The following is a 25,545-nucleotide window of genomic DNA, read 5'->3' as shown; positions in this document are numbered from 1 at the left end:
GGAAAGAGGGGTAGGAAGTGTACTGAAGGTCTGAGCACCAGAAGGAACAAGAGCAGAGATCCTTAGAAAGGTTCTTAAAACTGTGAGCAGTGGTGCCACCAAAGCCTGTTTTCTGATTAGAGTTTTATTTCAAGGTTGTATATATCTCAGTATGGAACTCTGATATTTTGCAAAGGTTAAGCAGAAGCTTTGATAGGAGTTATTGCCTTGCCAGACACTGTTTTTACAAAACCCATAGAAACTTAATAACGCTCTGTCAAATTTGGCTGTAATTGGAAAATAGCTTCAAGACTTCTAAGGGGGAACAGACAGGCTCACACATGTACGTAAGCTTTAAAACAAATATTTTTTGCCTGAATTTTAACGTCAAATGCTTTGGTGATGGTGTCTCTTTCGCTTTTAATGACCAAGTTAGAGAAAAAAACCACTGTCAGTCATTCATCACTGATGTCAATGTAGCTAATTTGTATTCATACAGAACCCATGCCATTAAAGTTCATTCAAATTCAGTGTTACTCCTTTTTCAGACTCTCTTCCAACAGCAACAAAAAACCTCATTTCCTTAATTCTAGGGATGTAATCCTCTTGCTGAGACTGGTCGAAGCAAACTGCAAAATCAAAGAGCTGTCCTAAACCAACAGATCTTAAGAGCAGTAAGAATGAGAGCTGGTGCTGAAAATCTTTTAAGGTATGTGTCATGACTTTCTAGCTCTCTTGCCTGAGCAACTAATTTTTTTTTTTTTTTTTAAATTTTTTAAAAGTCTCTTAGCTATTGCTTTTTCCCAGTCTGCCTAACCGCTCCCCTAACATGCTGCATAAATTACTGCTGGATGCTTTGTGAATCTCCCTGAAGTTTTTTTAATGCTGTAGCTCTATAGAATTATTACCTGCTATAAAGCGCACTTTCAAAGTTGCTGTCTTGTAGCAAATGAGCTGAATGTTAGACTATCTTATGTTGCTCTGTTTGATCAGCTTTATGGCTAGTAATAATGGCAGGTGAACCTTGCTGAATATTGTAATGAGTCCTTTTTACACCTTAAATCAAATAAAGGTATTGGCACTATGCTGTTGCTTTTCCAAGATCCGTTAGATCTGTGCTCTGCAGTGGAAAGGACCATCAGTTGCCTTATTTATTCCATGTAGTTGTGATATAGGAGTAGCAGGGTAGCACACATCTGATTTGAGCTGGGTTACAGTTGCCACCAAATTCTCCTACAGTTTGAGGTAACTGGAAGAGACTTTGCCCTTTATCTATTATATTTTGTCCATCAAATCTTTAAGACAGTTTCTTACGTGGCTGTCCCCATAGGAATAGCCTAATGTTGTCCCTGTCTTGAGGCTATTATTACATCCTGTGATTAAGTGCTTAGCAACAGTCCTGTAGCTTTCCAACAATCCATCCCTCTGTTACACAGAAGTGAAAATTTCCCCAATACTCATCTGCAGTAGTCTCCTATAGTGTCTGTTTCTCTGCAACTAGAGGAACAATGGGTCTCCGAGAACAAAATAGTCAATATACTTCCCTTAGAGAAGTGAAAATGCTTGGATAAATTCACTTTTCTTAAACTTGCCATTAATTGATAGATTGCCCTTTGCCTGTCACCTGCCTTTACCTCCACTCTTGGCAAGAGAGGTGATAAGTTCAAAGCTTACATAGTTTTAGCCTCTGTGGCTGACTACATTTTGCTTTGTTTTCTGGTAATTGACTTAAGGAGTAAGACTTAGGGTCTTTTGCTACCTTTTGAATGCATAGCAAAATTCTTATATCTGCTTTTGAAACTGAACTCTGTTCATTCAGCAGATGTTTCTGCATGCCAACTCAGGAGTGTTTTGGAAAGACTAAAAAGACAAGTAATATCTAATGTGAACACTGGTTACTCTAACATTCAACCTAAAGATGTCCTAAAGTTTGGCTCCTGATACAAATATTAACTGCGGAAATACCGAAGTTGCTATTGACAAGAGTGGGAACTAAGCCTATTTGAAGAGTAGAGGATCAGTCTTATTTCTAAGTTACTGAAAATCTAAAATGAATTTGCACCTGTTAGACTATTAAAACTTGCTAGCTCTTTGAAAGAAGCAATTTTAAAAGTAACCTGACCACTAGATAGTTCACATGACTAGATGTATTTACAGTCTCCTAAGGAAAAACATAAATAAATGAGCTTTATGTTTTCAGATTCTATTTGCAAGTTCTAAAAGAAGCAAACCAATTGCTGTCCACAAGGAGCCTCCTGCAATAGGACTTGAGAAAAAACTGGAAATGCGGGTTTCCTTACTTCTGGCTGAAATTAAATGCTAGGCTTGAAACAAATGATCCATACAGTGCAAAGACTTCTGTTTTTAGAACTTCTGAAAGTCACCCTCTCCTTTTCATTGTCTTTTGTTCTGGAAGTTCTGAGTTAAAACTGAATTCAGAGTAGAGTTATGTGGATCTCAAGGATATCACATTGCCCCTGTTGCCGTCTTTTGCTGTTTGTCATCACAAAGTATGTCTACAGTGCAACAACATGAAAAGGTAATCAAATTAACTCTAAATTGGCATGGACATTGAGAGCAAAATAGCCATATTAGAGAAGTTCACCTGGATGGACCGTTGGGATTTCTGAGAAAGATATCCTGTGGAGTATGGTGACCTAGACCAAACATGGAGCCTAATAACATCGTAATTAAATTGCTGCTAGCATCAAAGTTTGCCCATAACCGGTGGTGGTGCTGCCTTTATCAAGAAAGATCCACTCCACCCTATATTTGTGTCCAGTTTGGCTTATACAGGCAGCAGATGTGAACATTGCTTAATCTAAGCAATCTCAGGTATTCAATAAAGTACAGCATAGAAATTTCACGGATAACACATATTTATAATATGAAGTACAAGCTTAGAATTTTAGCCTTGGAATAACTAGTTCTTCACCAAGCTGCTTCACAAAACTACAGGATTGTTCCAAGGGGAGCCTAGATGTATAAGAGAGTTGTTCATAAATATTTATGAGGGTGAATTTTATCTCAAAATGAAGGTAAATGCAAATGCTGCAAACTTAAAGTAAGTTTGTTATTGTCTAATGGTTTGGACTCTCTAATATAGGGGTACAGTATCTTAAGCCTGGATATGGATCAAGGCCTTTTATCTTAAACTCATACCTCTGGTTATAGGTAACAGTTTAAGTCTCTTGAAAACAGTAATACTGTATGGAGAATCAGGTTAGAAATAGTGATATAATATCTTGAAATACACAAATAAGAAATCACACAGAAATGTTCTGGGGGGCTAAATACTAACATCTACTGTGCTAGCAGTTCAAAATGTTGTCATGTAAATATATAAATGGCAAAGGAAACAAGCAAACAAAAAAATCCTATTTGCATCTGACAAAAAAAAAAATACAGAGAAAATTGTATTGTATTAAAAAGAAATACCTGTCTACCTGTATATTTGGTTGTAAAACATTCTGTAGTAACAGTTTTATGGGACAGTTGTTTTCTTTTATTCTTAAGATCAGAAGTCTCAACAGATCATGATTCAATTTATAAAGTGGGGAAGTCTCTTTTGAAAAAATATCTCCTGACTCCCCCACCTCCATCGTCATATCTTCTTCTAGGAAAAGATCACATAATCCAAAAATAGGATAGTGATTCTCTTTAAGATGCTTTAGTTTTGTTGATTAATGTATCTGAAAATAAGCCTGACCCTTAATCACAGAAAAAAAATTTCGCACATAGCAAACCTTCTATGTGTCTGCATGCTGTTATCTGGAAACTATCCCAGACTCACTCTTGACAGAAAAACCTAATAAATTCTGAAACATGAGGTCTTGTATCATCTCTTAAGGAAATAAAAAAAAAAAAAAAAAATCTTAAAAATGCTGAGAATGCTAGCAAGGGGGTCAACCAAGCTTATGTACAAAACCTTTTCCTCAGCAATAAAAAAATTTTATGTCTCTTTCTTTCTGCAGAGCAACCACCAACAACAAAGTACGAGAGCAGGTACTACTGGAACTGAGTTTTGTAAACTCAGACCTGCAGATCTTAAAGGAGGAATTGGAAGGACTTAATATCTCAGTGGAAGTTTATCAAAATACAGAGTAAGTATAAAACTAAGTTACTCAATTATTAACAAATCTTCTGTTTACCATTGAAAACAAAATTGTTTCTAGGTGAATGTGAATGCTGGACAATAATTACGTGAAAGAACAGAGAGCTTGATAGGAAGAGAACATATTTAATGGTAGGTTTGTTGACTAAGGGTTAGTCTGCATATTTGTCTTTCACTTGGGAAAGGTATGTACCACTAATCCTTAGATATGGAGTTCCTTCGTGGAGGAGAGTATTGCGAGAATTGAAAGCTCTTGGGGCTTTATGGGGAGACATGTGGCACCTAGCAGAATTTCCAGTATTAGAATGGCTAATTGGTTCAGTGCATTCTGGAGTGAGCAAACTTAGTGATATAGTATCTATTCTCAAATGCAGTGCATACAACAGTCCTCTTTTTAGCTGGAGGATAGAAGTCCAACACTGATTTGGAGCTCAGAGCAGACTTGAGGTAATCTTTAAGGAGTGCACTTCAGTGATAGAAATCCATAAATTAGCTGGCTAAAACAGATAAATTTTTAGTAGATGAAGTTGGAATTGTTCCAAGATATTTTTCCAACTTTAAAGAGCACACTAAACTTCAACTTACAGTGGATTCCTCAAAGAGAAAACTTCGAAGTTAAAGATCATTCATTGCCTGATTTCTGTAACAGTTAGATGTCTTGTTGCTCCTAAAACTAAACGTTTACTATTTGATTAACATTAGCAGCACAAGACACAAATTGAAGCGCTTCATATGAGGGGGGTATAATTTTGGGTCCCTCTTAGCACTATTCTCAGTTAGGTGTTAACTTCCAGGTGGACTACAAGGAATTCTTAATATAGAGGGACCAAGCACATTTCCAGTGGGGTATCTTTCAACTGAATGCTGATGCAAAATATCTATGTTTCATTTTTCTCAAAAAGAAACTGGTGCTAAAGTTCCTGCCCTCCACCTCCATGTCAAACTTTGACAACTATTTGATGCAAAAATGTTTTTCATTCAAGATTTTACCAGTCTTTATAGATGCATGCAAACATAGAAAGCAGTATGAAAGTTACGGCTGTGGGAATGAGAGCAAGACTCCAGAAGTACTATTCCTTCTTCTAGCTAAAGAATATTTGAAATATTTGGATTCTCAATGAAGGGTGAGCAGTAGGTTAGGCCCAAGGCAGGTAGAAGCCTTGTGGCTGGACAGTAGTATGCTTTTTATTCTCTCCTGATCCTGCTTCCCCAATCTGTTTTGAATGGTGTTTTACCTTTCTGATGCTGTTCATTCTAAGCTCTAAATGCTTTTTATGTTCCCTCAGCTAAAATAATTCACTCCCTCTGTAACTGCTCTCCAGCCTTTCATAGCAAATAGCTATTAATAGTTGCTCTCTGAATCTATTGTGCACATAGTCATCAACATGAGGTCGCACCCACATTACTAGGTTACACTATATTGTGTTACACCAATCTGAAGGGTTGGCCTTCCTAGTACTTGTACACATCTCAGCTGGATTGAGAAGCATGACGCTATTTCTACTCAGTTCTGGAAATCCAGGATCACCTCCCTAACTGTTCAATGCCCCCATGATGTTGACTTCATGGGTGTGGCACTTCAGAAACTTAAAAAATAGAATTTCAGTTCCTTTGAATGACACATGCTGGTGTCTACAGGGACTGCGGGTAGTACTAGAATTCATTAAATCAGTAAGTTAGGATTTCTTTTGCATGTGTCTCACTTCCTTTTGGGGAAAGTCTTGATATAATCTGTTGTAAAAGTGGTGTGGTTTCTTCTAAAAGCCTCATCAGAAATCAGATCATTTGCACTACCTGCAGTGGTGTTTTGGCTCTGTATCCTGGAAGTCCTTTTCAAGCTAGCAGAGCCACTTTCTGGATCGTGCCAACCAGTTTAAGGACTCCTCCTCTGCTGAGGAAGCTGCACTCCTACTCCCACCTTCCTGAGATGGAATTTTCACCAGTAAGAAAGTGATTTTGCTGGCTTTGCTGATAAGACTATGAATGAATCACACCCGTGGGATTCTGTAGTTGGTAATGGAATGCTCTAAACAATGATTAGACAGTCAATCTGTTTTCAGGAAAAAGGAAAATATCAGATAAACCTTAAAATTGCCCAATACTGATCCGTTAAACCTGCTCAACAAACTATGTACCTGGAAGCAATTCTGATCTTTCTTTTTTATAACTGGGTAATATGCTTAGTGGAAGAGCAGTATATGGAGTTTTTGAGGGATAAATGGTGCCCTTTAATTCATAATAGTCTTATTAGCTAGTGTTGTTTACTAATATGATCTGGGTTTAAGTCTGTGATACACATGTGTATTCTCTTGAGGATCAGTTTTTTTAAGTCACAGTTCTCATCCTTATTGCCCTTTGATATTTTAGAGGTTAACACCTAGCATTGTGTACAAAGTAAGTAGTTCTCAGACTTCCTAGTCTTAGACCTTTCACTGTTAAAGTTGGTACTTTGGCCCTGCTTTTCCCTGTGTCAGACACAAATCACTTCTACATATGAAACCATTGGTAGCATGTAAAATACTGATCATAACTATTGATGATTACCATAGCTTTTACCATGGCAGATCTAGCAGCTGTGGAGCTGTTTTCTGTCCATATAACTTGTTCAGGTGTATAATGGTTGAGCTAAGTTGCGGTGAGCCAGCCTTTGAGAGTCCCCTTTTCTTTCCTTGAAGGAAAAATAGGCTCAAATGAAAAAAAAGAAGAAAGAAAGAAAAAAAAAAAAGCACAGGCAAGTAGCTTTCCTCACTCTCTTCTTGAGGAGTCACAGGCCTTTAAGCAGACTTTCTTGGGCAGGAAGGAACTGTTATAAACTATGTACCTTTTACCTGAACACCCATCAGCATACTAATTTTCTGTCATCAAATGAAACAAAAGTAATTATCTTATCAACAGACAAACAGAAAACAAATATTTCTGAATCTTTTTGTTTTTTCCATAGAAAGACTTTCAGCATTCCCATGGTACCTCTTGGCCTGAAGGAAACCAAAGAAGTAGACTTTACACTCCCCCTCAAGGTAAATTTCAGAGACACATTTCAGAATGAATAGTTAACAGAAATAACTTCCATTTCAGATTTGTTTAAAGAAGCAGAAGTAATTTATGTACAAATTATTTTTTGTTTCATTTGCCCTAAAACTGAGGTCACAATATGTTTAAAAATTAACCACCAATTATGTGGGTCGTTGCTAGTATCTAACTAGGACAAGGAGTCAGAAGGTGTAATAAGAAATCCCACTTCAGCGACAGTAGAGTTAAACCAAAGAGAATAAAAATTCCTTCTACAGTTTTTGGTTCCAATAAGACTATTGATTACCACTCTTAAGTGTGAAAGGAAGTAGTAATGAAGGTTTTAGCATAACGCAGTGATACTCCAACTTGCACTAACCAAGCTGGCTCAGTTGGGAAGCAGTGTTACAGCATTAACACTGCTTATTTGTTAGCTAATATACTTTGCTGGCTATTTGAGCCACCTTCTGTATTTTTTTGGACTACTATGTATTGTGCAATGTAGTTTTTACCTCATGGTAAACCATCTTATATCACCGTAGCATTTGTCTCTGCTTTTACTTCTGTAGGTTAATCTCCATGGTCAGATTATGGTACCACTTTATGCCATTGCAGCTTTGTTAATTTAAGTGGAATTGCACTAATATAGCTGACAAGAATTTGGCAGTCTCTTTCTGTTAACAAGTTTTTATGGTCACTCAATTCCCCTGTTATTTTAGCTAACAGGGTTCATTTGTCCCTTTCAAAACCACTAAGTGTTGTTGTTTTAAAACCCAATGGAGTTGATGTAATAGGTGTTTGGTTCCTTTACACCAGACTGAAATTTCTTGTCTCAGATATCAAATCGAATTATTAGTTCTATTGTCTTTTTGTAGTCTCACTGCTATATGTTACTATACTAATGACTGGAAGAGAGTAGACAACATGCAAATCGCAGCTGAATCAATTTTGTACTGTTTGCAACTGCAGAAAAAAGTTAATCAATAGTTTAGGTTAATTTTAGATGTTCAAACTTTTTACTTTTTTTTTTTTAGGACTTTATTCTGGAACATTATAGTGAAGACAGTTCTGAGTATGAAGACGAAATAGCAGATCTCATGGATCTGAGACAAGTGAGTTCAAGTATAGCATACCATGAGATCTTTTAATCAACAGTTTTAAATAACAACATTTGTATGGAATCAGAAGATGCCACCATTACTTATAACTTACCATATTCTTATTGACTTCATTTCTGAGATATGGAACGTGAATCTCCATTGTCCAAGAGCTTTACAATCTGAGTAAAGAACAAGTGAAGAAAAGGATGAAGTTATGCGAAGTGATTGAGCTATTGAAACGACTTTGTAAATCTTGTAAATCTAAGATTTGTCTTATTTACTTTTTTTACTTTAAAGTATTTTAAATGTAGCAGGAAGAGTGTTGAAGTGAATGCCTCTGGCAAAAGATTGTAGTAGAAGGTGGTTATTTCTAACTATTGTTTGTTTCCTGTATTATACTAGAAACATAACCTTTCTTTGCAGCTTTCATAAAATACCTACAATCTTTATTTAATTAACTCTGAGACCTGCCAAACAGATCCTCTTTGCTTCCTTAAAGGTTACGTGCTACTTCTCTGCAGCTGAAAAAACTCGTATTTAGAATGCATCCATATGGCCTTAAGCTTACTGTTCTCAGATTCCACACATTTGCATGATATGCAGAAGTCCAAAGGAAGCAGAGCTTTATCCTTGGTGTTTCAGTATTCATGCTATAACTCAACTTTATTTTATCTATTGTATTTCAAGGCCTGCCGCACTCCTAGCCGAGATGAAGCTGGCATTGAGATGTTGATAAGCTATTTCCTTCAACTTGGTTATGTAGAAAACAGATTTTTCCCACCCACCAGGCACATGGGAGTTTTATTTACATGGTAAGTGTGTAGTTCATGTTTGTCTTTTTGTCTTTTTTTTTCAGAACACTGTTAATCATTAACTGTCTTCTATTTAAATTGAAGCATGTCAGTGTGTTTCTCCTCCCCACTCCCTGCAGTGTGTGTTGTCAAATTTTTTTTGTGTGTTAAAAGTAAACCTGAATACAATACACCCTTCTCCTGCTTAGAGTGAAGCCATTGGCTAGATTATGATTTGGGCTACAGGTTATCACAAGGGAAAAAGAGAGAAAATAATCTTCATTTTGGACAACTGCAGATGTCTCCTGGACTCTGAACCTTGGTGCACAAAGCAGATGGGGAATGGGTCAGACCTTAATTCCTCTCCTTCAATTTGTTAAGAAGAGCATTTGGGCCAGAAGAGAGGAAAGGAGCGACTTAATTTGTTATAGTGGTTTACTACATCTATGAGCAAAGTTTGACTCTGAATTCAGAATTTTTATTCTTATGATGAAAAATGTTGACTACCGTGCAGCCAAGAGGAACTGTTAAATTTCTAGTCATAACTGCAAGAAGAAACTTTAAAATACAAGCTATAGAGGATCTGACCATGCCAATAGTTGATCTTTGGCAACATCTAAGTACGAGAACATAGCAGCACACATGGATACTTCCCCAGTATACTCTCAGCCTCTGTGATGTTTTATAGGCACTTTTGAGTTAGATATAATATGCTTACGGAGATGCTGCTGTAAAACCTGCTGAAAACTAAGCCTCAAATAAAGCCGTTCTCTGGCTTGCAGCACTTAGATTGTCCTTGCAGTACATAATGGTATTTCTATTCACTTCATTTTCACTGTAGCAGAACAATTACTAAGAATTCCACTGCTCTTTTGGAAAAACAGAATGAAAATATCTGTTCTTTCAATGAACTCTGCTAATCTTAACACTTCTTCTAATATTTGTTTCCCAAGGTATGATTCCTTCACAGGTGTCCCTGTGTGTCAGCAAAATCTGTTGCTTGAAAAAGCTAGTATTTTATTCAACATTGGAGCCCTCTACACCCAGATTGGAACAAGATGCAATCGTCAGACCCAGGCTGGACTTGAAAATGCTGTTGATGCTTTTCAGAGAGCTGCAGGTACAAAATTTTAAAATATTGGGAAGGTCTTTATGCAAATGTTCCTAATCTCATCCTGACATCCTGCAGCTCTCTGCATTTCCCACTGACTTCATTACACAAAAAAGGAGTAGGAGGGAAGTTCAAGAAGCCTAGTGAAGAGCTGAGTTGAAGCTTTAATTCAAAACCTGGAACTGTAGTCTGAACATGCAGATAAAGACAGTGAATACTGTGGTTAACGATTAATGAACTGCAGTTCAAAGGTCCAAGTAATAGCCCTAACGTTAACTGCTTCATTGTTCATTCTTTGTTTCACTAACATAGCTGCTTTTACCTCAGTGATACTATATTGGTGTAAAATCTGCACAAGAAAAAATTTAAAGGGTTGATAAAGGGCTTAAAACCTAGTTTTCCATATGGTCTCTTCAAAATTAACCTTACTGTGTTCTCTGGTGAAATTTGCAATTCATTGGAAGTTGACTACATATCTTCCATATATTCCAAAGGCAAACAGGTTCAAAATAATCAATCTATCTCTGTCCCAAGCGAAGAAAAATACAAATTCTAATAAAGGGAATCATATCCCTTGAACTAACATGTTATAGAAGCTTTTGTTTTGGTTTTTTCCAAGCAGATTTTCCAATTTTTTGTAAATGTCATCTGTGCTACACATAATACTTAAAGACATGACCTATGTAATTAATATGTACTGTAAGATTTATTTCTGCACTAACAATCTGTGGCTATTGGTTTTCACTGTATGGGTAGCTTTATCAGCTACAAACTGTGGACCACAGAGTTGGATTGTCATAAAACCCTTCTTTTGAATACACAGCTATACAAATACACGTAATATACAAAAAAAATTTGATAGTATTTCTTCATGCATTTATTAAATAAATTGTTTTTCAACCTTTGTATTTCATCTGAAAGAAATTTCAATACTTGAGAAATTTCTCCATTTTGCGGCTCCTTCTTCCATTTTGCAAATAAAAAATCACTGCTTTTCACTTCGATGTATTTGCAAAACACAATTAATTCACAAATTGAAATGCATCATTTGCTACCACAGTACCTTTGTAGGGCCCCAAAGCAATGTGCTCAGGAGGCATTTCATTGTACCTGTGCATGGCTCTGTAACACTGTTCATTATGTTGGTAGAGACATGATATAGAGCATGTATTAACCGTTTCTCTCTGCTGAATGGAAAATGTTGTGCAGAGTTTATCCTCAATAAAGCTCTCAGTGTGTCTGTGCTTACCACATAAGGAGAAATATGTTGAGAATGAAAAAAAAATTTTTTTTTTTCCTCCTGTACGTTTAGTTCCTTTCAGTAGGGCACTCCATCAGTACTTGGGATGTGCCTGGGAAGTTTGGGGTTGGGTTTTTTTGGTGCAAAAAGGCAGAGATGGCCATAATTCAAATTTGTGTAAGCGCATATTAATAAGTTAAAAGATACAAGTGTAACATCAAAAACGAAAAATCTCAGAAACTGGCAGTAGGAAAATGTAGTACAACATGGCCAAAATCGAATGTAGTGGCAATAAGTAAGATTACAGAAGCTGGGACACTTAAAAAGCAGAGGTCTTACTATTACATTTTTGTAGTATTATCAGCAATTAGCAGGCTAGTAGAACTCACTAAACCAGTTGGATGACGTGCACGCTGAAGGTTATGCTTCCATCCGTGAAACTGTTACTTAATATTTGCACTACAGTTAGTGTTTGGTTTTAATTTGATAAATGATAGAAATGATTAATGTGTTGGTGGAACCAAATGTCTAGGGCAGAATCTAATTTTACCCTATTAAATATACTGTTCTAACTTACTTACAGGGATGGAACTGAGCTTTCATTGGGACACACAATGCACTTGGCAGCATCTGAAAAGGAGATTCATAATTAATTAAGTTCCTATGTTTGTGTTTTTTCCTTCCATCCAAGGGTTTTACTGTCACCTCTTTATAGTTGCGTAGATTTCTTTTTCTTTCTTGTCCTATGTATAAGCCCTAGCCTACCACTCCCATGTACAAGTGACATTCAGTTCAGCACAGCTTTATGGTCAATCACAAGAACTGTTATAAGCTATTGCCCTTAAAACTTGCAGCTTCTGTTGCTCCTCTGAATTGTAATTTTGAGAACTGTGCCTGGAGATGTTTGATGGGAATGCAAAGCAAAACCTGTAGGTCAGTTTAATTTCATGTGTACTAAGAATTCCTTCAGATTGCTATAGTGCAATATAGAAAGCATGCTTTTAATCTCAATTATTATGGTATATGCTAGAACTAAGTTCACTTTTTTTCTCTTTGTAATGCTGACCAAACCATTTTGTAATTTCAGGAGTCCTAGCCTACTTAAAGGAGACCTTTACTCACACACCGAGTTATGATATGAGCCCGGCTATGCTGAATGTACTAGTAAAAATGATGCTTGCACAAGCTCAAGAATGTGTTTTTGAGCAGATTGGTCTTCCTGGAATACGCAATGAGTTTTTCACACTAGTGAAAATGACACAGGAAGTTGCCAAGGTAAAATATGAGACTTAAAATTTAGTCTTTAAAATAGCTGTTTACAGTGCTGTGTTACTAGCTACAGCCTCTGGTAATATTAACAGAATTTATTAAACTTAAGTGTTAACAACTATTACTGAAAACCAAAAGTAACAAGGGACAGCTCACAACCTACAATGAGAATCGCAACTTTTCAGAAGATTTAAATGTGAATAGCTGCAATTTAAATATTATTTTAGAACTGTTATGATTTGGTTTTAATTCATAATTCATGAAGTTTAATAGAAACATGCTGGAACACTTGGGCAGTGAACTGGCTGAAGGTTTTTTACAAGCTATTTATCATATTGCTCTTTCAAACAGTACAGATCTTGTCCACAGAACAACATACAAAAGGACAGGGTTGTTTGTGTAGTTCTCTGTTAAGTATTGAACACAACCTGTCTGTTATTTCTCAGCAGCTGGAGGTTATGCAAACCTAAAAGCTTAAGTCCAAAAGAATAACTAAATTGTAACTGGGGGAAGGACCCTGATAAGCAGAGTCAGATTGGTCCTGCAGAGCTGTCTTGGGACTTGCCTGAAAAATGGAGAAGCATGCTGTGCCCCAGAAGGCAGTGTTCATACTTGATTGAGGTTGTTGACATCAAAAATTGAGTATGCCAACAAGATATGAATATGCTTTCTGAGCCATGTCAGCGTAGCCGATGTATAACCGGTTCCATACTAGATTGGAACGGGCAAAGCCTTTCCTACCAACTCTGTAAAGCCACCCTGACTTACCTGTAGGATTGATCAGCTATAGGGGAAAGATTTTTAGATTCTGCCAGGTGGATTTGTTTGATCCATTAAAGCAGCATTCACTGCTGGAAAAACTATTTTATTTCCTCTGCATAAAGGATAATAGCCCAGTTTTAACTAGACCATACAAACTTAAGGCTACATATGACTCCACGGTTTCAGAAGTGAAGCACAAACCTACTGTATAAGTAATATGCTTCACCCTTTTTCTCAGCTGAATTAACCCGATGAGATGTATTTGTAAATTAAAACCCATTTATTATATGGTGTTTTTATTGAACTCTGAAGCCACATAGATTGACTGACTTAGTCCATCTGTTCTTGTACAAAATTGATTTATTTTTCTTGTAAGGGAAAAATCAGAGATGGAATTTCAAATTTTCTCAAAACTCTTCCAACCCTTTCTAACAATCTTCCCCCCCACACACTTTGATGTGATGCACATGAAATTATCTTAAGGCTGAATATAATATCCCTTACTTGAGCTCCTAATAACTAATGTTAAATTCTCATACTTCAATTCTGTGCTTTATTATAGGTGGGAGAGGTTTACATGCTGGTTAACACTGCAATGAATCAGGAACCAGTGAAAGAGAATATCCCCTATTCCTGGTCTAAACTGGCACAAATAAAGTCAGACCATTACAAAGCTCTGGCGCATTACTTCATTGCCACCATTCTGTGTGACCATGAACGTAAGAATCATGCATTTTCTGTATATTCATATAAATAACAATAATAAACACACAAACAGTTGAATAAGACTAGGAGCTTTGGGGTTTCAATATATGTTAATCTGTGGCCATTTTCCTGTTCAGATATAAGGCCATGCTTTTTTGTCCTTTACAGAAGAATATGAAAGTTCAATAAACTAACTTTTGCAGAAACAAAAGAAATATTATATCCATTATATGCTATTAAATTGTTCAATTCTTGTCAATATGTTCTGGCATATAAGTATTACTTGCATACTGCAGGTGATAAAACTGATAAAAGTCCTAAAACCTTGAAATTCCCATCAATATATATGTGTAAAAATATTTGACTGCATTTGGAAAGAAAGTAGTAATAACTATACAACTATACACCTAAAGGAACAGGGCACCAAGAGATGTGTAATGGTTAATGTTCTATATCAATTATTACAGTGCAGTCCGGTGACGATGAAGATCAGCAGGAGAAAGCCTTGTCCCAGTTGTACGACTACATGCCTGAAGGACTGATAGTTCTCACCATTTTAAAGGACAAAGTTCAGAGAAAACAATTAGGTAATTGCCAATTTCACACAGCTGCTAGATACAACTTGAAAATAACCTTTTATTTATTGTTTGTGGAGGACAACCACCAGTTTCTAATTTTTTTCAGGGAAAGCACATTTACGCAAAGCCATTGTTTACCATGAAGAAGCTATAAGAGTCTGTGGTCTATGCAAAAAGCTTCGAAACATTGATGTTCTTCAGGAGGTTCTGACAGCTGCACATAAGCGCTCACTTCTCAAATATGCTCAGCAAGAGACGGAAGATGACTTTCTCAGTCTAATCCAGGCTCCAGATATCCTTCGTAAGTATACACAGCTAAAATAAAGGGTCTCTAACCATACACGTATATGCTTTCATGGGAATATACCTTTATTTTATGTATATGTATACATATATAATATGTATACATATGAGTTTTTCTACAGCCTGGTAAGAATTTAGGAGAAATTTCTATCTAGCTTGGAATGCAAGAATATATAATATGTATCCATACATAATATAAATAATGTACAAGTTATGTACTGTACATTTGAGTTCAGATTCCTTACATGTTTCCTCAATCACAGATAAATGCATATTGTTACAGCTGCTTTACAGTGTTTCTGTCTCTGGCCACATCATTTTCTGGGGTAGATAACAATGATTATTATTTAGAATTCAGCTTTTTTTTGTGACTATCTTGTGAGGTAGAAAAAATAGGGAAACTTTAAAAGCTAAAATCATACTGGGGAAAACTAATAACTCTTTCTTGTAGCACAACTGTTATACTGGTCTAAATTGTTAACTTGATTTGACTGCTATTGGTTCTTCCTACCTTAGTCCAGCTCATCCAGCTCTTTCCTCTTTGGAAGTAGTGGGAAAGAATGAGCGCTGGTTTTAAATATTTTTTTTTTTCCAAAGAAAAAGAAATTAAAGAGGAGAATAGCATAGTTTTGTTTGGATGGATTGTTTTAAGTTTTCTGTATTGATATTATGAGTTCTGAAGATACTTTTAAGGCAATTCAGATATTTGTCTTACACATTTCCAGAAAAATGAGTTTTTATACAGCCTGGTAAGAATCTAGGAGAAATTTCTATCCAGCTTGGAATGCAAGAAAAATAAATCTGTATGTCTTTTAACTAATACTTGAGAGAAAATTAATTTGTTTTTGTTTGTTTGTCTCTCTTTTTTTTGTTTGTTTTTTTTTTTTTAGCTAAAACAGAGCACAAAATAGAAACAATCGCTCCTCAGTTTTCCAAGGTGAAAGTTAAAGACTTCTTTCACAGGCTGGTATGTAACATGCGAATGCCAACCAACCTCTGTCATTTTGCTAGCAAGTATAAATTCACCCTAACATGAGGGAGGGGACATAATTATTTTAGCCTGAAAAAATGATCCTGTAGTAACTGGTTTTTTTTCAGAAGTTATTGGAGAGATCACTCCTAGCTTCAGAGGTGTAAGTCACCTTGAGACTAGCAAAGAATAAAAGTGCAATTTGTATATGGCTTTGCACAGCATTCATTCCTGATAACCTTTATAAAAGTTCCATGAAGTTTCAATGGATAATTGCATACAGCTTAAAGGCAGGGAGAAATATGCAGTACTTGCAGATGGGCATGCAGAATGTGTAATGTTGCATGCTGCAAAGCCAGTCTTTCAGGTGGCTCTGTGTGTATTGGTGGGCAAAGGAAATTGGGAGTTGCGGTTAGGATCAGAATATGCAATGTTTCATGAATCAATTTATCTCCTCCAAAATGGAGTAATATAGGACCTTAGAGCCTGCTGCAGCCACAAGATTCTGCACACCTTAACAGAGATCTCATAACAACTTGGCAGTTGCTCTCATCCCACTCTGTTTGAAGTATCACCTGAACAGTCATGAAGTAGGGCTGAGCACTTCAGGGGACACGTTAAACTTCTGGGATAAATCTCACTGTTCCATTTCAATGGAAGTATCTGGAAGTTAACCTGAGTAAAACCTACATAAGATGAGATTAAAGCATTATAACTTTTTAAAAAAAAAAAAAAAATGCTTACTTACAAATGACAGTAAACCATAATGTCCCTGCTGCTATGTTACCTCCAGGGCCCACTGACAGTGTTCTCAGCCAAGCAGAGATGGACAGCTCCACGTGCCATTTACATCCACCATGAAGCAGGAGAGCTAGGATTCAGTCTTAAAGGAGGTTCACCAGTACAGATTTATTGTCTTGATCCATTTTGTTCTGCAGCAGTAAGTACATTGGTGCAATATTAACAATTTACCTCCAGACTCTAACATTACAATCTTTTAAATGTAACTTTAGCTTGTTCATATTGGTGTATGGAGTATTTATTGAGTTCTACTATACATTAGTATAGTCAATTCATATAATCTTAACACAATTTTCAGTGCTGTATACACCTTAGATGTTAGAGTATCTGTATCCCTGACATCACATTAAACTAGAGTTGATTTCTTCCTCTGTTCACACTTAATAGATAAAAAGTCCCAAATAATAAAAGCAAATGTTATTCCCCATCTAATTCAGGAAGTTAGAAAGGATAAAGGCTTTAGAAAATAGCAACAATAATAAGGATGAGGAAGGAAAGGCAAGGTAGCATGTGCCCAAGCAAAAAGAAGGGAAAGAACATATTATTGGCTTCTAATATCTTGTTCTTTTTGGGGAAAAAACAAAGGGATAAAGCAGCATGCAGTGATGAGCACAGTTTAGCTATGAGAAAGGCAGAAGCAACCACAGATGTACAAATAAAAACACTGAAGAAATAGAAGTAAAAACTGGAGAAAATATCTCATGGGGGACGATAGGGTAGCAATAAACAGGTTTCACTTACTTAAGGAGAAAAGTGAAAAGGACATAAAAAGAGCCAACGTTTGAGTATACCAGAATCACATTTATCAATGGTAATTAACTCAAATATGTAATTTGTGTACTTGAAAAAGTTACATGTTTCTAAGTTATGTATACACTTTTGTTCCACATGTCTGGCTAGACAATGGTTTTATATAGCATCTAAGAGGGAAATGCCCGTAGGGCGGATACTGTATGATGACAAAACATCTTGTGCATCTTTATAATTCCAGATAATAACCTGTGCAAAATTTTTTGACAGTCAATGGGCCTAAAAGAAGGTGACTACGTTGTTTCAGTTGGTGGTGTGGATTGCAAGTGGCTTGGAGTGAATGAGGTGCTGGAAAAATTCAAAAGCGTGGGAGAGCAGCCCATTGAGATTGAGGTTATCAGTTGCCAGGATACAGCAGCGTCTATGGTATGTAATGAGGCAAATATGTTTTGCAGACTGGATATGTGAGAGTTTTTTGTTTCCTGGCTTCAGTCCCTGATTAATGTTTACTTTCATGTAGTCAGATATCCCACTCCACCAGTGAATATATAAAGCATACAGGCATGTGTTCAGTTCTAAACAGTCTGTTTAAATCGTCATGATTTAGCAAGCTGAAGTACAATCTGTGTACTTTAATCTGTGCATAAGAATGGTTGGGTGGTGGGGTTTTTTGTAGTGGAGCTACTTAAATTAATTGCATTATAAATTCCAGGGCATATTTTATTTTCCCCTAACTTGTCCCAGAAGATGAAAATACTACCCTGTTCAGCATTGGGAAAGCCACAATGAAATAGAACATCCAAGACTATATGCTTATTTTCTATGCACTGTTAACATAAATGATCTGTGACTTTTGTATTAGATCATGGATTAATGTATGTATTTTTTTTATTTTGGTGGACTTTAGCTGTCTAGTCAGTTACTAAGCTGCTATAGAAGCTTTAGACTAAGGAAAAATGATCACAAGATTAAAAAATGTTAAGCTCTAAATAACTTAAACTTATTTGTAGTGAGAGAACCTGTAGTTCAGCTAAATCCACTGCTTCATGCTTCTAACGTTCCCTGGCAAGCTTAGGCACTGAAGTATTGTTGTAGATAAGAGGTGTTCTTACTGCTGTTAGGTTTTCTTGTTTTGTTTAAGAAGTTGATTTTCCTAATTGAAAATAAGGAATTGCACACCTGCCATTCCAAACTGCTACTGGAAACAAAAGGCTAGAATATAATCAAATTGCTTCAGGGCACAGCTGAGATAAGACAGAGAAGACTGTGCCTTTCAGGTATCTCAAAAGAATGTCCTACACTAGCTCTTGTTGTCATAGTTGCAATCAACATGGAACCTGTCCAAAGACAGCAAAAAGACTCCCCTTCAGAGATTTGTGCAAGAACTACATACTTCAGCTTTGTAGAGAGGTTAGTATGTATCGTATAGTTATGCTAGAAGCCAGTAAATGCTAACTATAACACAACCCATGGAAAAGATTCACAAGTCCCTTTAGGCTTTGCATAGTATACCCTTGAGTCTGCATGGGCAAAATACCAGAATCACAGCACTCTGAAGGGCCTTGTGTTCAGTTGTTATATCATCAGCACAGAAGGCTTGCTGTAGTCTGCCTTGGAAAACTATTTGCACAATAATCTTTTGTTATCTTCAAAATTTTGACCCATTTTGGATGACTGATTCTTACACTGCTTCTTTTTTTCCTACAGCATAGTAAGAGTGCAACTTATTCTGTGGGAATGCAGAAGACATATTCCTTAATCTGTTTAGCCATGGAAGAGGATAAGATTGATCAGACAAAGAAAGCCCCACTGAAACTGCCTTTTCTAAGTTGGGGAACTAAAAATAGACAGAAAGCTGCAAGCACCCTCTGCCTTCCTTCAGCTGTGGCTGGAAGTTCTCAAATTAAGAAGAAGCTTTCTCCCTTCACACTTCTGAATACGGAAAGTTCATTGTACTGAATCTTTCACGAAGGATCTGTTAACATGACATCTTTCTTTAAAATGCATATTAAAAAATGTCGATCAATGTTATTTTTATATATACGTATGTATAAATTCAGACAAATGCTGTTGACTTCATTTACTGTGTATTGAGGCTGGCAAAAACTATAAAACTTAAGTAATTGAAGGTTAAAATGAAGTGGTTTGGGAGGTATGCAATAACAAGCTGTAGATGATAAAATTGCTTACCTGAGGACTGGATTCCTTTGGAATTTCAAACTACAGTATCATGACTAATTTTAAAAAACTATGATAGGTGGGAGTTATTTATTACAAACTTGATGCTGCATGCAAAACAATAGGGGACACATTAAATAAAGGATGATTTGCTGTAAAAGTTTAAAGTCAATAATGAATCACTTAACACTACTTCAAAGAATTACCTGAACAAACCACAGGTGAGAAAGAATAACGTTATTCAGAGAAACTAGATTTGTGCCAAGGGCAGTGTCATGTAGTTGTGGTTTTTACACATAGACATTCTCTTTCTGAGAGTACTACATGTATTGTACGGAATAGTTAATTCTGGAAGAGAATTAGAAGGCTTAGAAGTCAAAAGATCTTTTGAACTACAAAAGGCTTTTACACTGCTCTTTTTCTGATCTAGGTTACATTTTAAATGCCTACTGATTCAATTGTTAAAAACAGGCTTTATTCCAAACTTGAAATTATTTAACCTACTTACCATAACACTTGCATCTCATTAGTCTTGGTAAAATTGATAGCTGTGGAACAAATCTCAAAACTGACATTTTCCAGTATATTGATCAAGAATACATAAATTGTGGTGATGCTTTAAAATAGAAGAAAAGAAGTGCTTGTGAGTCTAAGTGGCATAATATTTATTTACTATCACACCAAGTAAAAAACAAATAGATATAAAATCCTCTTCCTCCCCTTGGAATAATTCATGAGCAAATACTGGCTATATATATTAAGGAGGGAGACAAAAAAACCCCCTGTGTGAGCATTTCTTTGAGATTCTTCTATTTTCTGAAATTGAAGTTAATTGAAAATTGCTAACACTGTAGTGTTAGTTAACATTGCCATCTACAGAGTAGATATATGCTGTTTGATACTCAAAACTTAAAATAAGGGGAAAGTTTGTGTCTGGGTGTAAACGTTAAAGTTGTCATTTATTTTTAGTTTGTTATGTAATAGGTGTAAATATGTTGATGACGCATATTTAAGAATAAAAATCAGATGCTGCCATTTAGTAGTAGCTTTTTGATTCTGCTACAGGTTGGATGATAAAGCACAATTTACAGGTTTTCACTATTCACTGCTGGCATACATCTTGCATGTTTTTGTAACGTTGCTTACAAAGATCTAAGAAACTGTCTTTCTTAAAATTTTATATTGTATAATACAGGAACTCACAAATTATAGTCTAAAACTTGCTTCCTTACAAAGAGCGTTAACATATTTCTAGAGTTTCCCTATAAAGGTTACATAAAAAAACGTTGTAAATTACTTGTGACTCACCTATCCTTAGTAATTATTCTTTATGTGTATTTGTAGTAGCACTTCTTTTACACACACAAGCAGCAGCAGTCATATACTGATATGCAAGACCCTGTCATACAATATTCCATACAGAAGAGATTCACTTTGCATGTATGGCTAAAATTACTATCCAGCTAATGAAATGTTTAGTAAAGTTGAATCGCCCTTCCAGTTCTTCATTTGTCTTAGCCCACTATGATTGATAGTCTTCCTGCAAATATCTTCCCCCTTAGCTGCATGATTAACTGCCTTTCCATTCCCATTATCACGCTCACTAGTTCTTGAGGAAAGGGTGGGGTGGGGGTCTTTTTTTATTTAACTACACCCCCCCCAATTCAAGGCAAAGTTTAGGCTTCTCAAGTACCGTATAAATACATACTTACCATTTTCCATCAGCTAACTAAAGACTCATTCTACACTGAATGGTAGCCAACAGCTAACTTAAGGCAAATACTAATTTCACAGCAAGTTACGTTTTTGCTCAGACCACAGGAATATTTGTAACAAGTTTATGTCCACAAGGATGTATAGGGCTACTATAAAGCCCTAAAAATAAAGGTTTGCAATAGATTAATAGTTCAGCCTGTAACTCTGTTAGTACTGATTGTTACTACTTTAATCGAACTTCATTTAATGCACTGAACAGATGTCCATTTGAAGTAGTAAAAAGGTGATTGCCTTGCAACATCAATAGCTACATACCTTTAGATGTGAAATCCAGTCTCCATAGCAAAGTGCCAAAGTCTGAGGGAGAGGGAATAAAATCTAAACAGATTTATAAAGAACCTTAAGCATTTCCTAGTTGTAAGAAAGTAGTATTTTGTTCTGTAGTTCTGGAAATTCTGATGTTTATTATTCAGTAAATTAAATACTTCTGGCCAAATTATACGTATATTTTCATCCCAAGTATGGGATCAATATAAATAACAGGTCTATCTGCTGTCCATGCTAACCAGTGGATGAGATTGGTTACAGAGGTGCCAAGGCTCTATTATTGACTTCTCTTTAGTTTATGAAAGGGAGTTGAAAATCCTGCTCAACTGCTTTCCTGCTGTGATCCAAAACCCAAGTAGTATGAAGGAAGCTTTTCACACACCTCCTTAATGGATGCATAAGGCAAAAGGCAATTTTACCCTTACTAAATAGGATAAGAATATAATTTAAAATAAAACGCAATATGTCAGGAAAACCAATCCTCCTCTTTACAAATAACTCTTGAAAAGATTAATACTGGAAGAACAGGTTGAATTACAAATTTTGATCAAAGCTTCCCATATTATTTTCTTTGCAGCACGTATTATATTGTAATTGATACTATAATTAATAAATTATAATTTATAATAATGTGTTGTAATATATTTTAATTTATTATAATTATCCCAACCTATATTCAAAAGCGCAACATGAATTAACCAAGATTTTGGATATTAGACACAAAGGAATAAATTTGATAACACCCTGTGAACTGAAAAAGGAACCAGAGAAATAAGTTAGTGTAAAATCAAAGAAGTATTCCAGTAGGACTTTCCAAAGGAACTCCAGAAAGTTATAAATCAACGGTATTACCTATAAAACAACGTAGGCTAACTTTTTTACAGCACTGTAAGTCACATTTCCAGTTACTGAGAAGATAACACTTTGTGAGTAGTGTTTATTTCTGGAAGACAAAAGAAAGCAAGCAAATTGCTTTTCTGTTTTTTTCTGCTGAAAGAGACGGCTTTCTCTCAGTTTTTTGTACAAGATAGATGCAAAACACTTTACAGCCCTCTTTCCAAGGTAATTTTCAGAGTTCAATCTGCACGAGCAGAAAATCTGTAAAGAAGCAGCAGCAGAGTAATATCTAGACAATTAGTCAACACCCTCCAGTTGTTACCAGGATTATCGAAATTAACATAATATGTGATCATTAAAAACAAAATTTTATAATTCATAAGAAACAACCAAACAAGAAGTCTTTGTTTTCCAAAACAGCACTACACATGCATGTCAGGAACACAAAAAACTGTAAATTTGTTGTGCTACCGTTTGTCCAACTACTAGCTCAAGCTCTTTGACAGATGCATTACAAAGCTGGTGGATGCTTCCAAACTGTTGCAGTAAAAGCAGAGCTTTTGTTTTCCCAACTCCTGGAATTTGTTGCACTGTGCGAAACACTGATGGCTCTGCCAGCTGAGAACACTGTTTACGAAGAAAGGGGTTATTGTTGTGATCCTTACTTTGTTCACGGACCTGAAGCAAAAAAAAAAAACCATGAGTGACACTGAGTGCCCTCTGCTGGAGCTCTGCTTTTAGTTTTTAAAATAGTTTCTTTCATCTCAAAAGAGTGCAACGCAATCACTAGGAAGTTTTTAAAACAAGCTCCCGCCTTAAGTGTGCGCCCTTACTAAGGGTTTTGATGCAGATCCACAAAGTCTTGCTAGGAAACCAACAGTTTCTTAATACAACCATGAATTAAAACAATGATTTGGTCATCTTTTTGATGCAATCAGAGAAAGGATAAAGGAAAAGAGAAACAACACAGGAACACAATTTCCCCAGCCTGAGACAAAGCAAAATCTCAAGTCGGTTTTGACAGTGAACTTAAATGAGGATTGCCTAATGCTATCCAGTAGCATCTCAGTGCAAGATCACATTAAAAAAAAAAATCCAGTATCATGTTCTTCAACTTTTCTTCTTTGTTCCCAAATGAGTCCTCTTTCCACTGAACTATACTACCACATTACTGTTGCAGGATATTTATTCCTTACATTCAAACAATAAAATAATGTTGTGTTCCTTTACGATGCCAGGTATTCCTTCTGAAATGAGTGATGATTGCGGGAGAACAGGTAATTCTCCTCATGTCTCATATTTTAATAAACGTTTATCCACTAACATAGAAACTTACTAGCTGAGTAATAAGTTGAGAAGCTTCTCCTTGATTTGCCACAGGAAGCAACACCATTCCAAGTTCTAGCACAACAAGCTTTTGCACTGCTAAGAAGTACTGATCACTTATTTGGGTTCTCTCCACAATTACAATTCCCCCAAGACTGCTGGTCTGTATTGAAAGGAAAAAAGAAGAAAAGACCTTGTTAATGACAAGCTGATGCAATGCAAGAGAGAGCAAACCTCTGTCAAGTATGAGCTGCCTGAAAGCAAATCAGAGGAAGAATAGAACAGCAGGAACAGTACTGAGGTTTAATACAGCATTATTACACAGCTGCATAATTTTTCAGTTTTCAGGTGGAAATTATTACAAAAGTTTAGCTCCACTAGAATTTAAAAATAACACAGGAAGAATGTTTTCAGAAGCATGGAATAAACAAATACCAATTTAAAACTTTTCTCTTTATGTAGTACTTACATTTCTAAACCGAACCAATTTTCGTTTGAATTCATCCCCTGCAACCAAATCTGCTTCAGAAATATATAAAATGCAAGTTCTGTTTGAAAGATGAAAATCCACAAGTCCCAAGTCATCTTCGAAGATGAGTCTAATTTTCCCTTAAGGTGAGATTGTTAAAAGAAAAAATACAGTAGTTAAACAAAAAAAAATACTAATAATTACTTCACAGCACAACCTTCCTAATGTGTCAGTAATCCTAGTGACTTTGACAACAAACTTCATATTCTTTAAAAGCCTTTCTTCTCTTTAGGCAAAACTGGTACAAGCAATCCAAAGTACTGTATGATGCCTTTAGTAATGCCAATTAATAGCACTTTCATACCACAGATTTGAAAGTGCTATAGCTTCTCAGTAAACTTTGGACTTGAACAAAAACATCACATGCTATTCTGAAAGGATCATCTCAATTTAGTTTGCTGTGCCGCATGATGATAGCACAGTCCCAGTATCCATGTAAATTCAAGGGACTTCAGTGGAGGTCCTTATTCACAATAGCCCCACTGCTGTGATTCCCAAGAAGCAGATACTTCTGGTTCTTCTCTACAGTGCTCAGCAATTATGCAAATATGACAGAACTGATCATGTAGATACATGATAGACAAACAGGAATTTTCAGCCTGCTAACATAGGCTGTACCACAAATATGGGACCAGTCAGGCACAGAGAAAAGCATATTCCAGCCAATCTTAGCAAAACTGGGTGATAGAGGGGAATGTTTTGCCTGAATTGTTTTTCCTCTTCCAATTTTTTTGTGCTTACCTTGTAGCCTTTGGGCTATCTCTGACCCTCTCCACTTCTCATTTCCAATCACGTGCCCATAAGGGACAACTATAGATCCTGCTGTCACAGGAAAGTTTGCTTTCGTTGTCATCAGGCCTCCTTTAAATCTTTACTTCAGTAGAAGTTACACCCTAGGAAGAAACGTGGAAGAGATATTAACACATTTCATAAACCTATACTGAACTTAAGTTTATGATTAAAATTTGTGAGATGGAATACTCTGGAAGAGACACTGTCCCCTCCACGAAGCTACCTTACAGTTATGGTTAATGTATCAAAATCGGTAAGCAACTCTGTTTACTTGAATACAGGCTGTTGGCTTGCAAATCTCACCCCCAACTTTGGCAATCAATCTGAAAAACACCTGAATTAAGACACACAGATGGTA

General features: G+C 36.2%; 2 protein-coding genes across 2 annotated transcripts; one reads left to right on the top strand and one right to left on the bottom strand.

Annotated features, from left to right (window-relative positions):
* Positions 1 to 572: 572 nt before the first annotated feature.
* Positions 573 to 19,441, top strand: RHPN2 (rhophilin, Rho GTPase binding protein 2; the record flags this gene model as incomplete). The annotated part of the gene is made up of 14 exons (XM_009587035.1): positions 573 to 688; positions 3,954 to 4,082; positions 7,035 to 7,110; positions 8,137 to 8,214; positions 8,890 to 9,014; positions 9,947 to 10,113; positions 12,432 to 12,619; positions 13,938 to 14,094; positions 14,548 to 14,667; positions 14,765 to 14,959; positions 15,852 to 15,928; positions 16,725 to 16,871; positions 17,753 to 17,908; positions 19,190 to 19,441. Coding segments are annotated over 14 exons (1,983 nt in total), but the record flags the coding sequence as incomplete, so codon positions are not given.
* A 3,534-nt stretch (positions 19,442 to 22,975) lies between these two features.
* LOC104083529 (chromosome unknown open reading frame, human C19orf40) lies at positions 22,976 to 25,315 on the bottom strand. The gene is made up of 4 exons (XM_009587034.1): positions 25,137 to 25,315; positions 24,336 to 24,475; positions 23,877 to 24,029; positions 22,976 to 23,218 (listed from the first exon to the last, which is right to left on the bottom strand). Exons 1-4 carry the CDS (start codon positions 25,246 to 25,248, stop codon positions 22,976 to 22,978), a joined length of 648 nt encoding a protein of 215 aa, XP_009585329.1. The 5' UTR covers positions 25,249 to 25,315.
* Positions 25,316 to 25,545: the final 230 nt, after the last annotated feature.

This window comes from Fulmarus glacialis, unplaced genomic scaffold (assembly GCF_000690835.1).
Source record: "Fulmarus glacialis isolate BGI_N327 unplaced genomic scaffold, ASM69083v1 scaffold18431, whole genome shotgun sequence".
Taxonomy (NCBI): domain Eukaryota; kingdom Metazoa; phylum Chordata; class Aves; order Procellariiformes; family Procellariidae; genus Fulmarus; species Fulmarus glacialis.
The sequence above is the reverse complement of the archived record's forward strand: the minus strand, read 5'-3'. Positions and strand labels throughout refer to the sequence as shown.